The sequence below is a fragment of the Neltuma alba genome, unplaced genomic scaffold (genome assembly GCF_004799145.2).
Source record: "Neltuma alba isolate B1F8T4 unplaced genomic scaffold, ASM479914v2 tig00011214_pilon, whole genome shotgun sequence".
NCBI lineage: Eukaryota > Viridiplantae > Streptophyta > Magnoliopsida > Fabales > Fabaceae > Neltuma > Neltuma alba.
Genome location: NW_021635938.1, coordinates 681091 through 696761, shown reverse-complemented (window position 1 = coordinate 696761; position 15671 = coordinate 681091). Strand labels below are relative to the sequence as shown.

General features: G+C 37.1%; 1 protein-coding gene and 1 pseudogene across 2 annotated transcripts; both read right to left on the bottom strand.

The window, feature by feature from the left end:
• Positions 1–2852: 2852 nt before the first annotated feature.
• Positions 2853–6627, bottom strand: LOC114762412 (phosphoenolpyruvate carboxylase 2-like; annotated as a pseudogene).
• Positions 6628–8960: 2333 nt separating this feature from the next.
• On the bottom strand, positions 8961–15293 carry LOC114762415 (phosphoenolpyruvate carboxylase 2). 2 transcript variants are annotated; one of them, XM_028951889.1, is made up of 11 exons: positions 15164–15293; positions 14800–15001; positions 13994–14388; positions 13552–13636; positions 13005–13227; positions 12624–12727; positions 12434–12521; positions 12004–12158; positions 10310–11308; positions 9539–9925; positions 8961–9428 (listed from the first exon to the last, which is right to left on the bottom strand). In XM_028951889.1, exons 2-11 carry the CDS (start codon positions 14965–14967, stop codon positions 9126–9128), a joined length of 2907 nt encoding a protein of 968 aa, XP_028807722.1. In that variant the 5' UTR covers positions 14968–15001; positions 15164–15293; the 3' UTR covers positions 8961–9125. The 2 variants fall into 2 exon arrangements, with proteins under 2 accessions (XP_028807722.1, XP_028807723.1); XM_028951890.1 differs by having other exon boundaries at positions 14800–14997.
• Positions 15294–15671: the final 378 nt, after the last annotated feature.

The following is a 15671-nucleotide window of genomic DNA, read 5'->3' as shown; positions in this document are numbered from 1 at the left end:
CATTTATTGCTGTTGATATTAATTATATTGACCGCCATATTAAGACATGGCAGTCATGCATTATAGGGACAAATTTAGTTAGACCATGATATTGCTATTAATGACATCAGTTAATAGTTTAAAAATCAATCAAAATTCACATCATAAAACCAAACTAAGATAGCTAAACTAATTCAATATGAATAATACTTTCATTTTACTGTTGCAGTACTTTATCTCTCACATACTATGTCCAATTCTTATTATAAGAATTAGTTAGAGATTAATTTTAATTTTAAACATAAGATTTTAATTCATTTTAATTTATCCCACATACTTATATTTTTTTGTTTTCAAATTATCAGTATTGATTACACATATTAAAGGAATTTGCGTTAAAAGGTAATTTCAATATAAATAATTTTAAGAAAAAATTTAGAATAATCAACACATATTTTTAACAAATAATTAATTTAACAAGTTTTTTAATTTATCCAGATTGATTAATTATATCTTGTATTAATCACAGGAGGTAGTATGATATTTTTATGACTATTTCCATTTCCCCTAACTATAACCACTCAGGGTAATTGTAATTAATGGTTTTTCTAAACTTCAATTTTGATTCAATGCTGCTGGAAAAAAAAAAAAAAACTTTGATTCAATGCATGGTCATAAATATGTATATATATATATACTATCTCCGGTCCTTAATATAAGATATTGTTTGATTTTTATTTTGGTCTTAAATATAAAACCCCAATCTACTTTATTTTTAATATTTATGTATTTTTCTCTAAGATTGTCCTTCTAATAATAATAGTTCTAGTCAACACACTTGATTAGTAAGGATATTTTAGGAAAAGCAATACTTATTTATTACAAATAACTAATTTAATTTATTTTTTTAATCCTCTCAAATTAATCAACTAACTGTTATGATTAGGGGTAATATATATTTTCAATCTCATCAATGGTCACATGCGCGCGCGCGCACATGTCGGAAGAAATTCAAAGTTAGTTTTGTATTCAATGCAGTCACATGTGAATTGTGATTATCTGATGGGACGCTATATATATCAAACTCCAAAGGGAAAGGGCAGCTAAGCAAAGAAGATAATCAGAAGTTATCCATTGAACTGCACACACACTAATTTATGACAACCATTAATGATCTAACAGACAGATTTTGTCTGTTGAGCTGTACGAAGATCAGAAGTAACAGCAGGAAGTAGTAGAGATAGCCGCCGAGGCAGAAGGAAGATGATGTCCGGAGCAAACGAATATTCCAAAATTAAATATAAAACTTGCTCATTTCATTCCTCAAGATTCTGCAGTTACAGATAATGAAAGCTGACAGCACTATAGGAATATAAAAAAAACATACATAGCCATCCATATCTCCTAGCTAGTATCAACCGGTGACAGCACGCAGAAACATACAGAAACTCAAGGAAATTAACTAAATCCCTATATATATATATAGAGAGAGAGAGAGAGAGAGAGAGAGAATCAACCGGTGCCATTAGGGACTCCGGAAGAAGCATGACCATTCTGGCGTTGGGAAGGCCCAGAAGGAGGAATGGGGAAGCCTTTAGGCAGAAAACTGAAGCCACTTTCATAGCCGCTGAAGTTGATCTTGTTCTTAGGGACAAAGAATCTGGCAGAATGAAAAGCCTCTTTATTAGCTCTGTGAAACCTTGCTGAGCTCGCCAGGTCGCCATTGGAGGCCAGAACCAGCAGCAGAATCAAACAGACCACCTTAGGAGAAGCCATATGACACATGAGCTCAAGATTGCATCAAAATATATCTTTCTGTGTTTGGTTCCTTCACAACACCCTGCTCAATACGTATATATGTGTATATATATTTATTTATATACAGTCACAGAAGAGGAAGGGCGTAACGCGTGATAATGGGCCCTTCAGAGAGAGAGAGAGAGAGAGAGAGGGAGGGAGGGGGGCCAAAGACAGAGTGCAGGTAATAATATCAGCGGAGAAACGGGGCTTGCTTGGCCACTGGAGAATGAGGTTGGAGAATCTCAGTTATAAAGTTGATCTGTTACTTCATCTCTGATCTCTGTCTCTTACTTTATACATCACCCACATGACTCGTGTTCTATAAGCATATTGTGTATGTAATTTTCGGGCAGGTTTTGCAGACCTTACAAATTAAAGCTTCTTTACCCGCCCTAACCAAATTTTCATTTACACGTGAGCTTTCATGCCATTAAATTAGAACACTATTAATAAATTATATTTTGAGAGAATTATAATAAGGCTACAAAGAAAAAAAAAAAACTACCAAAATGTCCCAATGGTAAATAAGAAATTTTTATTTTTTACACTGAAATTTGTTATTACAAGTTATTTTATTGTCATTAAAATTTTTTTGTAAACATGTTTCTTTATTGAGACTTTATAGTAATTCTCTCTTATATTTTTGTTATATCAAATTTTCCACCAACAAACACGTATGGCTATGGACGTGCTCTGTAGAGTCCACCTCTTACCAAAATCCCTCTTTCTCTTGCAACGTGTATTAAATAGTAATTTTTTCCACCATCATATAGTAATTATATAATCATAATTTATAGATATTATAAACAAAATAAATTATCATTCTTCTATTACACTTTATTTTGGGTGATTTTCTTCTATTATAACCAAACACCTCCTTAACAATACATGATTTTTTCCCCGACTTTGTACCAAGAGTTTTTGGAAATGGCTCTCATATCTTTGATAAGGATTAGCCCTTAACATAAGCTCTTGCAAGATAAATAAATATGAAAAATCTTTATTGATACACACACACACACAATTAAGATGACACAAAATAAAACTCGAAGGAACAAGATGATAGGAAATGTTTAACCACTGTTTTGCATGCCAGCAGCAATCCCCTTCATCGTCAAAATAAGAGTGTCCTCCAGACCAAGACCATAGCCGCTGGTTGGGTTAAGACTTACAAGCTTTGCTGCTGGCTTGCCTGATTCCATGTACTCCTTTCTCAAATGCGGTCTTTGTTTCACATGCTGCTCTGCATCTGGGATTCTACTCAACGTGTAGGCTTGCAAGACATTGAGAGCTGCCATTAACTTATGACGAAATCGGAGTCTTTGCATTAAGGAGGGAGGGGTCACCCTCAAGAACCACCTTGTGCCCTACAACCTACATGCATGATATAGAAAAGGTTTGATGTAGAACAATTAGATCGATCACTAGGAAAAAGTTTGAAATGACTAAAGCTAACTAACAGAAAAAGGAACGGTTATCTATGATATAGCTCTGTTCCCTTCATTACAGTATTTCTGAACAAGTTCCTGGATAACAAGCCTAAGGGTTTTCATCAGCTGAACTGCAGAATTTATGGAATTTAATCTATAGCAGCAGCAAAGTATATAAGAAAACTAACAGGCCAGTTAGTGGCATAAAAGTAGTTTACCTGGAGAAGAAGGTTCTTGGTTTCTTCATAGTTGGACCTTAAACCCTCTCCGAGAAACTGTAGTTCTCCTAACACTAGGAGTTTGTCATAAAAAGCAGTAATTCCTGGGTCTCCCTTGGCAAAGACCATCTCAATCAAATCAAGGGTTCCTCTAAAGAAAGGCCACCGCTTATACATATCTCGAAGCATTTGGAGATTCTTGGGATCCTTCTCAATCACATGCTTGAATGCTGATCCAAAGCCAAGCCATGCTGGTAGGTGAAACCTTGTTTGGGTCCAGGCAATAAGCATTAGCGAGGAAAGAAATGGCAAGAACCTTGGTGAAGCATTATATAGGCAGCTGGGGTCCTAAAGTAAGCTTTTGTCATAAACTTTATCCATGAAATTGAAATATTCATCTTAACTGTACTATTGTTTTAGAAAAACATTTGCATTGAAGATCATTCTTCAATGGGCGGTACTCCTTTCATTCCTGAGAGCTGCCATTCTGGTTTTGGAGATCCACGAGGAAGCATTCCATGCTCTAATGTGGCAGCAGTGAAACGCTCGTTCTAAAGCACAAGTGCTGTTCCCCAAATGACTGCTCAATCACTTCATCTTGACTGTTTACACGAAGTGACCCATGAATAGTCTCTAGTGGCTGAGATAGAATTGCAAGATGAGAGGGACCTCCTCCTCTTCCAACAGACCCTCCTCTGTCATGGAACATTGTAAGCTTAATACCAAACTCCTTTGCAACCTTTAGGAGCTCTTCTTCCGCTTTGTAGAGTGCCCAAGCTGCAGAAAGGCGGCCAGCATCCTTTCCTGAGTCTGAGTATCCTATCATAACTTCTTGCTTCCCGTTTATTCGGTTTCTGTACCAATCTATGGAGAACAGACGAGCTACTGCAGCAGGAGCAGCCTCAAAATCAGCAAGCTTTTCAAACAATGGGACAACCCTTTTGACATGACATGCCCGCTGTAAAAGCTCTACCGCAAACACATCAGATGGAGATGTTGCCATTGAGATGATGTAGGCACCAAAATTGTCTGGTGGGAGTTCCGAGATGACATGGAAATTTTCTAACACGTCAGAAATTTCTTTAGTTTTAGAAGATCACGGCCAAAAAGAAGACGCTTCCCACTGAGTTCAGACGAGAGCCATTCCTGTCGTTGTCCCTCTGACCATTCTCGATAAGATCAAATACCCAATTGCTTTGTAATCGCATCCATTACATCAGTCTGCCTGTCTGATTCTTGACGCAAGTCTTACAAGTGACAGTCCAAAATTTGAAACTTGCCGTAAGAAATCAAGGAGGCTTCCATCAGCTATTGATCGGTCACCGCATGCACAGAGTGACCTAGAGCTGATTTCGACAGGCTCCAGGAACTGCCAAAAAGAGGGGGGAAAAGGTTAGGGGAGTGGGATGGAGGCAAAAGGCCATCGACGTAAGCTACTATTACTATACAAGGACAAGATGGTTAGTGGAAATTATTACATCATGCCTTGCAATTTGCATTAGGTATTTCCTTCACAAAGCTGTAGTGTTGCTTGCACAAGTTCTATTGCTTATTGAACCCCGTAGTGAAGTTCTAGCATGTTGCTACAGTTTCTAATGATAAAAAAGCTATGAACTGAAGAAAAATAGAGAGAGAAGCATATATTGTATTTCTGAACATCAATTTCCAACTAAGATAGAGTCACTTGGGGGCCCTTATCTCTCTCCTACCAGAGTGTTAATTGGGTCATAGTAATAACATTACCTGCTCAACATTTGTAAAAGTTGTCTCTCTAGGGATGTCAGAGGTCCCACTGGGCAATATTTCACGAGCATGTTCAGGAGTATTATACAGTTTGTCCCTCACTTCACCAGGAATAACACGATATGGCTCGTTAGGAGGAATCTGTTTCCAAAACTCTGCATCAATGAAGCATCAATTAATATGACATTCGAGGCCAATTAAAACTTGTTATCAAAATACTGTACTGTTAAAAAGTATCATTCAGAACAAAACAATACGAGTTACCAACCAATGTAACGTTTTGCATTTCTGTGGAGTTCGTAAACACGATCACGGAGCTCATCATTGCAACGCCCCATTGACAACTGCCAAACAGAAAAGGAGTCAGAACTAAGCAAGTGGTGGGATAGCAACAATACTGTTAATGCCAGACTGCAGGAGAAAATGAAAACAGTGACAAGCCTGTCTCATACCTCAACCAAAGATTTCTATCTGAGAGAAGTACAAATTAGCAGCCATCATTATAGCCAACAAGCAAACATCTCTTGCAACTTCTGGGATTACTCTGGGATTTCCCGCAATGCATGTGGCACATATTATAGGGAACGAAAGAACTGTATAAGTCAAGCCATGCTTCAAAGGGCATGCACAAGAGAGTGATGGAGTCCGTTGATGAAGAATCAACAAGGACCAGGTAAAAAGATTTCTTAGAATTTATGCCATATACAGTGTGATTACTATTTGTGAGGAAAGGTTTAGTAAGTAAAATCGTAAAATGACATGCATCTTAATTATTTGTGCAGGAAAAGAAAGATACCGTCACGATCCCCTCCCATCCAAGAGAGAACTGAATAACAGGGGCATTATATGGCACGTGTTCATTTATCCCTTTTTCTTCAAAGCTTTGTCAACTCGGCGCAAAAACTGGGGCACACCTTTCCAAATTGTTTCATAAAAGTAGCTCATTCCTGCCCTCATCTCGTCTTGAGGGGTGGGAGGTCTCCTTCTAATTTCATCTGTACGAAATGCAGCTTGAATCTGCAGATTAAGTAAATCACAGTCAGAGCTTTTCGCTGCCATTGCCATATACAATTTGGGCCATCAAATCAAGGCTATAAAACGCATTTTCCTGATTTCTTCCAATAATGTCAATAAATATACCACTAAATTGATATTAAAAAGGAAGGTCCAAGGGAAACAGAAAAATTAATGTAATAGCAATATACATGGAGAATCATGTGGCTGTGTTTAATTAATGTACAGTGTACGCATGGAATCCACAAAATTCCTGCGGGCTCCTCTCCTGTTGAAGGTCCCTTCAATGTCAGATTCAGGGATGGGCGAGTTCTCATCAGCAGAGTCACCATTCTCTAATAACTCGACCCCTCTTCTTTGGCAGGCCATCGGACTTCCTCGGCCAAGTTGGCAAATCGGCATATGAGAAAATGATTTAGCCACCACGATCGAGTCCCCAGCATCAAGACCAGTCGCTTCTCCTCAAGCTGCTTCAACGTGTCAGCGTGTCATGCTGCTCCTCTCATACCCAGAAGACAGCTCATAGCAATCTTGAACCAATTTACCATCAGATCACTAATCACTAATTCACAAGTCATCAAACACAAACTCAAGCAACCAAAATTCTTGTGGACGTGGGGTGATATGTAATATATCCTCTCAAACAGTAAGGTTAGTTTTATATATGATCGGTCACAAAAGAAATTTTCCCACAAACCACCGAAGATCAAAGCGAAATCTATATAGGTTTTCGGTTATGATTGAAAAGAAAACAGAATTGACCTCATCACCACCAACATGCAAAGCAAAATTCAATGGGAGCCCACGCTCATTTCAGATAAAACCAGATACGGTAGGATCTATGTATATTAAAATTACTCTTTTTAGTTCGACTACGCATCAAATAAAAGCATATTTTGATCTTTTTTAAAAAAGAAAGAAATCCGAGATAAATAGATATTATGAGATTGGGTTAAAAAAAATATATCATCATATTTGTTATATTATTATAGGTTCTTAAGGATTTTTATCCTTAAGCTATTAATGTCAATTTGTCACCAACGTAATTGTTTACACTAGTTGAGCTATAAATACGAATAATGTGATAGTTTAATGACTTGTCAATGTCATTGGCCACGATTATTTGACAACCGCTTAGTAACTGATTAAAGTGGTTGTTTAAAATGGTATTTTGATCTTTTACAAGAATAAAAAATAACATTAGTTCCTTAGTATTTATTTGTAATTTTTGGAGGCATTTTTTTAAATAAAATAACGGATATTTGACTGAGGCATTGACCACATTGCACCACTTGATCAATACCTCTGAAAGAATAACATAAGAACAAAAATGCCCTTTACATCTTCTCTCTTTTCTTTAAAAAGACAAATTAAAAAAATTCATGGATTCTCAACTCCAGAAGATCCATTTCCAAAAATATACTACATTTGGTCCTTAATTTAGTCATTAATATAGGAGCTAATTAACTAATTTGAATAGATTAAATAAATCAATTAAGTTAGTTATTTGTAATAATAAGTATTGTCTTCCTTAAAATACCATTACTAATTATGTATATTAGCTAAACTATCATTTGATAAAAACATTAACGCATACAACTAGTGCAAGGATTATTTTGGGAGAAAAAGATAAATATAAAAAACAAAATAGATTGAGGTTTTATATCTAAAACCAAATTAAATGTCAAATTAGCTCTTATATTAATTCCAGGAGGTAGTAATACCAATAAATAAAACAAGTGGTTGCAAGTATGTAAATGACTTTTTTATTTTCTATTAAAAAAAAAAGATTACCTATTTCTTGTATTCAAATGTTTATATTTGTGTCAAACATTAGCATTTCGTTATTTTTTTGGCCAAAGATGAACCGCTAAAATTACTGTTGTTGACATTAATTGTTTAAGTACTCCTAGTAATTAATAAATAGGTTAGACTTCTGTTTTTCAAAATAAATAAATTGCTATTTATGATCAACATTTTGATTACTTTCCTTGTATGTCAATAGGCTTGGTTAGAATAACGGTGAAAATCCCTTATAAACAAACACGTTTCATATAAGTCGAGACAAAACTCCTCTTATATACTTACCTTATATTCCGTAAATTATAATTAAAAAACTATTTATAAACTGTTCTAAACAGGTTTAATATTACCAATAGAGCTCGTAGCTGGTTATTGGGTGTATTTTGCTTTCATCTCACAAGTTATGAGTTCGACTTGAATCAAAAGTTAAAATGGGCTGATCATACAACAATTTAGTCCAATTGATCACCACCTCATCGTCTTGACGCACAATTCCATATCCTAGAACATTTTGAATAAGAGCTAGGCGTATTCATGTTTTTAAACAAGCCTGACTCATGCCCAAATATCTTAAAAGAGCACATTTTTTTAACCCTTTCTTGTTTGGAAAATCCCAAAGGCCCTTGATATTAGAAAATTATACCTTCTCCCTCTGTTATTATAAAATAAGTTTTGTCAGCCAACAAAACTCAATAGATAATTCATTCATGTATAAAATTTCAATTTTTTTATTAAGTATATTGGTAAACTTATTACTAGTTTTCCTCCCCTCAATTAAAATCCCTCCTATCCCTTTTGTTCAACCAAGCACGTCCTCAAGCTCAATGAGAACTAGTGGTCAGAATATTCAATAAGCATCAAATATCCTATAAAAATAATTTCAACAATGCCAAATATATTTATAGATTAAAAAAAAGGTTTAGCTTTGTTTAAAATTGTTGTTTAGTAGTCTACTACCTTGCGACGCGTTTAGTAAAGGCATTCAACTTTGTGCTATTATGAAAGTTAAGGTAGAAAGTATCCTCATGTTACAGGCATCATAGACTACAAGAACTTAAATACATATATATATATATATATATATATATATATCCGAAGCCACAGCAAGAAATCAAAGGAAAAACATGACAGGAAATGATTAGCCAGTGTTTTGCATGCCAGCAGCAATACCCTTCATCGTCAAAATAAGAGTGTCCTCCAGGCCAGGAGCATAGTCACTTGTAGGGTTAAGTTTCACAAGTTCTGTTCTGCTGCTGGGTTTGCTTGATTCCATGTAGTCCTTTGACAAATGTGGCCTCAACTTCACATGGTAGTCTGGATCACGGATTCGCTTCAATGTGTAAGCTTGCAAGACATTGAGGGTTGTGGTGTACGAATCGCGAAGTCGGAGTCTTTGCTTCAAGTAGGGGTCTCCCTCAAGAACATCTCTGTGCCCAGCAATCTACATGCATGATACAATAGTGGCTGAACTACAGAAGGAACTTAATCTACAGCAGCAGCAAAGTATATAACAACCCTAAAAGGCAAGTTAGTAATATAAAATAAGATTACCTGGAGAAGAAGGCTTTTGGTTTCTTCATATTCAGACCTTAAGCGCTCTCCAAACGGCCGTAGTTCTCCTGAAACTAGGAGTTTGTCGTATAAAGCGGCAATTCCAGGGTCTCCTTTGGCAAATACCATCTCAATCAAATCAAGGGTTACTCTAAAGAAAGGCCATTGATTATACATATCTCGAAGCATTTGGAGATTCTTGGGATCCTTCTCAATCAAATGCTTAAACGCTGATCCAAAGCCAAGCCATACTGGTAGGTGAAACCTTGTTTGGGTCCAAGCAAAGATCCAGGGAATAGCCCGAAGTGATTCAATGCCTCCACTTGGCTTTCTTTTTGAGGGACGGCTGCCAATGTTCATCCGTCCATACTCCAATTCAGGCGTTGCCTGCAGTGGCAAAAAGAATTAGTGAGGCAAAGAGAGGAGAAGATGAGGACAAGAAAGAAATTGCAAGATCCCAAGTGAATAGCGGAAAATCAAGAAGGGCAAAGAGAATAGAGTCTTACGTTGTCACAATATTTTATAAATTGTCCAGAAGAGATTTTCTAAGCAAAATATTTTGAAAATAAATGGGAAGGAAAACAGATGGTAACTTATGTAATCATTATAGAAAACTGTAAGTATAAAATAAGATTTGGTCATAAACACCATTGATGCAATTGGAATGTTCATCTTAACTAATACCATTAGAAAAGTGTTCACTTGCATTGGGAGATTTTCAAGAGCATTTTTCATTCTAAGGATGCAACATAGAATGTGACTGATGCTTACACTTCGGAAGTATTCAACAAAACGGGGTTCTTGGAAAACGACAGAGCGATACTCCTTTGTTGCAATAACTGCCATCTCATCCATGAGAGCTCGCCATTCTGGTTTTGGAGACACAGGAGGATGCATTCCGTGCTCTAATGTTGCAGCAGTAAAACGCTGGAGTGTTCTGAAGCACAAGTGTTCTTCCCCAAATGACTGCTCAATCACTTCACCCTGAACCGTAACACGAAGTGACCCATGAATGGTCTCTGGTGGCTGAGATAGAATTGCAAGATGAGTGGGGCCTCCTCCTCTTCCAACAGTTCCTCCTCTGCCATGGAACATTGTAAGCTTAATGCCAAACTCCTTTGCAACCTTTATGAGCTCTTCTTGAGCTTTGTATAGTGCCCAAGCTGCAGAAAGGCGGCCAGCATCCTTTCCTGAGTCTGAGTATCCTATCATGACTTCTTGCTTCCCATTTATGCGGTTTCTGTACCAATCTATGGAGAACAGACGGGCTACTGCAGCAGGAGCAGCCTCGAGATCAGCAAGCTTTTCAAACAGTGGGACAACCCTTAATGGCTTTTTCACTTGACATTCACGCTGTAAAAGCTCTACAGCAAGCACATCAGATGGAGATGTTGCCATTGAGATGATGTATGCACCAAAATTGTCTGGTGGGAGTTCTGAAATGACATAGAAGGTTTCTAACACCTCAGAAATTTCTTCAGTTTTAGGAAGATCAGGGCCAAAAAGAGGACGCTTGCCACTGAGCTCAGACAAGAGCCATTCCTGCCGGCGTTCCTCAGACCATTCTCGATAAGAACCAATACCCAAGTGCCTTGTAATTGCATCCATAACATCAGTGTGCCTGTCTGATTCTTGACGAATGTCAAGCCTTACAAATGACAGTCCAAAAGTTGAAACTTGCCGTAAGAAATCAAGGAGACTTCCATCAGCTATTGATCGGTCTCCACATGCACAGAGTGACCTATAGCAGAGTTCGAGAGGCTCCAGGAACTGCAAGAAAAAAATGGTTCAGGGACGGGGGGAGGCAAGAGACCATTGATGTAAGCCACTATACCACAACAAGATGGCTACTGGAGATTCTTATAGCATGCTATGCATCAAGTATTTCCTTTGCAAGGCTAAAAGTTTAATGCAATCCGATCATAATCAGTTTTGAGGCAGCCAGCATCTTATCTCAAGTCTAAGTATCCACTACTGCTAACGATATTAACACTAAGGAATACCATTGTATTTCTACAAGTTCTATTGCTTGTTGAACCACACAGGTAAATTTTTAGTATATGACCTAGATATTAGAAGAGTTCCAAATGAACATAAGCTATGAAGTGGAGAGAAATCAACAGAGAAGCTATTTTGTAGTATTATAAGGACATTTGATGCTATGCCATGTTCTATATATAAGAGACACTTAAAGCTCTACTTTTGTATTGTTTCCTATTACCCATATTTATTGTCTCCAACTCACTCTCTCTCTCTACTTTCAATAATTAATTATTCCTAGCTGTCCTTATAATGAGGGTATTTTGGAAAAAAATTATATTGATTGATCTTAACTAATTTTAACTGCTTTTTTGATCAACGTAATTCGGTTATTCGTCTCTTATAATAAGGAACGGAGGGAGTATTTCTTAAACCTTGCCTTTATCCTATACCGTAGCATTACTAGGTCATAGAAAGAACATAACCTGCTCAACATTTGTGAAGGTAGCCTCCTCAGGGATGTCAGAGGCCCCATTAGCTAATATTTGACGAGAATGTTCGCGAGTGTTATACAGTTTGTCTCTCACATCACCAAGAATAACACGATATGGCTCGCTAGGAGGAATCTGCTTCCAAAACTCTGCATCAATCGAGTATCAATTAATATGAAATTCAAGGTCAGTTAGAACTAGTTATCAAATATTCAGTTAGTATCAAATATCCAAAAATAACAATCTAGCAAATATCAAATACAAAAAAGTTCAACCTTGCATTGGAAGTGGTATTTAGAGATCTTCTTTAATTGTTTAATAGTCAACTAGTTTAGAACATATTAAGTAAAAGCATTCAATATTGTGCTGCTATAAAGTCAACAAGAAAAGTATCATTGACAAAAAAATAATATCAGTCACAAACCAATATAATGTTTTGCATCCCTCTTTGATGAACTATGGAGTTGATCAGCACGAACACGGAGCTCATCATTGCAGCGCCACATTGACAACTGCCAAACGGAAAAAGGAGCCAGAACTAAGCAAGTGGTACGATAAGAACAATAGCTTCGATGCTAAACAGGAAAAGTTGATGGTGATCAGCCCATCTATACCTCAAACATAAGATCTTCTATCTGAGAGAAGTACAAATTAGCAGCCATCATTCTAGCCAACAAGCAGACATCTCTTGTAACTTCTGGGGTTACTCTGGGGTTTCCTGCAACAAACGTGGCACATACTGTTAGGAAGCAAATACTGTATAATACACATAACTTCAGAAAGCATGCACAAGGGAGTGAAGATGAGCAGCCATTGATGAAGAAATAAGGACTAGGCAAATATATATCTTAGAATTTACACTATATTAATTACACGGAAAAATAGAAAGCAAGTAAATTCAATAATGTGGACATTACTTCATCAGAAAAGGTTTAGTAAGTAAAATCATATGAGAATATGCACATTAATTAATTGCCTGAGGAAAAGAAAGATACCATCACGATCCCCTCCCATCCAAGAAGAGAATTGAATCACAGGTGCATTGTAGGGAACACGTTCATTTATTCCAATGTTCTTCAGAGCAGTGTCAACCCGGCGCAAAAACTTAGGTACACCTTTCCAGATTGTTTCATGAAAGTAGCTCATTCCTGCCCTCATCTCGTCTTGAGGGGTAGGAGGACTCCTTCTAATTTCATCTGTACGAAATGCAGCTTGAATCTGCAGATTAAGGAGATATCACTAGAGTCAAAGCTTTACCACTGTCACTGCCATCTACAATTCAGGCCATCACTTTATGGCTATAAAACATATCTGCTTCCAATAATGTCAATAAAAATCTTACTAAATCAGCACTAAAAAGGAAGTTCAAAGGGAAACATGCAATTTAACACAGCTAAAGCCAGCATCAATGGTGATTTTTGTAATATCTTATAGACAGTTGAGTGAAATAGCAATATACTTGGATAATCATCCGGCTGTGATTAATGTATAGTGTGCATATGGAATCAGCAAAATTATATTTAATACTCATCCATTACTCACCTCCCTTTGTAAGGCCTCATCAAGTTCCTGCTTATCATCAGGTGTTATATCTTTAGCATACAATTGAGTTAAGCAATTCCTTATCCTGAAAGGGGAAAAATCTGTCAACAGAAATATTTTTCACCAAAAAAATTGCGTGATGCTAGGAAGCATAGAAACTGCAAACATGAGGCACAACTGACACGAATAGAGCAGAATGACAAAATTTAAAGCATATACTTGAACACTGAAGTATCAGATCACTTCGAACACAAGTGTCTAAAATGTGTTGGCACAGACTTGGCTCTGTTTTAGAATAAACATGCTTTATATCTTCAATGCCAAAAATAGCATGCTCTACACTAGATGACTAGATGTCACAGTTTTTTATACTGCAGATAATTGATAAAAGCACACCAAAATGCGACTCTTCTTTTTGAGTTAAGACAAGACATGAACTAACCTCGAATGCTTTTGCAGCAAAGATCTACGGACAGACTGAGTAGGATGAGCAGTCAGGACCAAATCTACAGTTTGGTTCTTCATGGCATCAAACACTTCCTGCGGGGTCTTCTTCAATTGATTCACAAGCCTCTTGAAAGTCTCTTCAATGTCAGATTCAGTTATGGCGGAGTTCTCATCAGCAAAATCACCCTTCTTTAATAACTTTATCCTTCTTCGGTAGGCTATCTGGACTTCCTCAGCCAAGTTGGCCAAATTCAGCATGTGAGAAAATGATTTGGCCACCACGATAGAGTCACCAGCATCAAGACCAGTCAGCTTATTCCCAAGCTCCTCTAACTTCCCAGGGGCATGATTCCCTTCATACACAGCTGACAGCTCATAGCAATCTTGAACCTATTCAAGATCAGATCACTGGTTCAGCAAGTCAAAAAGAACAAAAATGCAGACTCTAGCAAAAAAAGTTTATATGGACATGGGATCGATGCGTTATGATTTGAAAGTTAATTTATGCATGACCACAACAGAAAAACTTCCACAAACCTGCTCCATGCATTGCAAAACCTTGATCAAAACCGATAAATTCGAAACCTTATGTATTTCGAGCAACATTGATCAAAATGAAGAAATAAGCCTTACTAGTGAATACGTTCTGAGTTCATAACTTCGTGAGAAACGTCTATGGGCTTTCACAAATCAGCAGAAGCTTTGTCACAAAGATCATCTTTCCTTGACCCAGAAACTAACTTGGCAACAAATACCATACTAAAAGGCATAGAATATAAAGGGGGGCAAAAATTAAAATACCGTTTCTCTGATGTCTTCACCATGCAAATCCTGAAGAATGTCAAGGAAGCGGTCCATCAACAAAGCATCATACTCGACTAGCTTATCATCATCAGACACCTTTCGCGGCGCCAGCAACCTCAGTTGAGCGTCAATGGAACCCATCTTCTCAATGCTCCGAGTCATCATCTCTCTCACTCTGAACTTATGTAATACTCTCTACCTGACCCAGTCAAATTCAGTTAAGAACGCCAAGTAATTAGGTAGTGCTTGAAATTTAGCACCGAAAAACACTATAACGGTGTGCTGATGCACTGAGCTGAGTGAACAGGAAAACAGAATTAAGCGGGGACAAAATATTAAAAAAGTAGAAAGAGACAGAGACCAAAAATCCTGCAGGCCCGGATTATGATGATCCCGTAGGTTTGAAGCTAATAGGTTCCCGAACAAATCACAATCTTTCTCCGCTGAAAAAGAACAGTGAAAGGTGAGGAGCTTCAATAGGCGCCTCCGATCACGGAAGTGGGAACAATGCTAAGCACAACGGATTCATGGGAAGGCTACCCAATTTATAGACATCATAATAACGCACCCCTGATATCGAGCTTTCGTGCCAAAAATAATGTCAGCATATTTATTTTTTAAATCTCGTTGCAAAACAAACGAACAGGAAAAATCATACATTAAAATAGGGGGGAAAGTGATGCCGTTAACACCTTAAATCCAATATAATTCCTATGAAAGACCTTCACATTCTTGGGCCCATATTTTCATCCAACTTCCCTTTTTGTTTCTTTTATATATATATATATAAATTAATTAAAATTATACATTTTTTGCCTCCAATAAAATATGCGTTTGTTTAACTTTTTTTTTTTAACAATTATTCAGTA

What these genes read in the sequence shown, in the direction of transcription:
- LOC114762415 (XM_028951889.1), bottom strand. Translation starts at nt 14,967, where the DNA reads ATGATGACTCGGAGCATTGAGAAGATGGGTTCCATTGACGCTCAACTG. An exon ending in GATGGGAGGGGATCGTGATG is followed by an intron (nt 12,728 to 13,004) that starts GTATCTTTCTTT and finishes CGTTTGTTGCAG; the next exon opens with GAAACCCCAGAGTAACCCCA. An exon ending in GGATGCAAAACATTATATTG is followed by an intron (nt 12,159 to 12,433) that starts GTTTGTGACTGA and finishes CGATTGATGCAG; the next exon opens with AGTTTTGGAAGCAGATTCCT.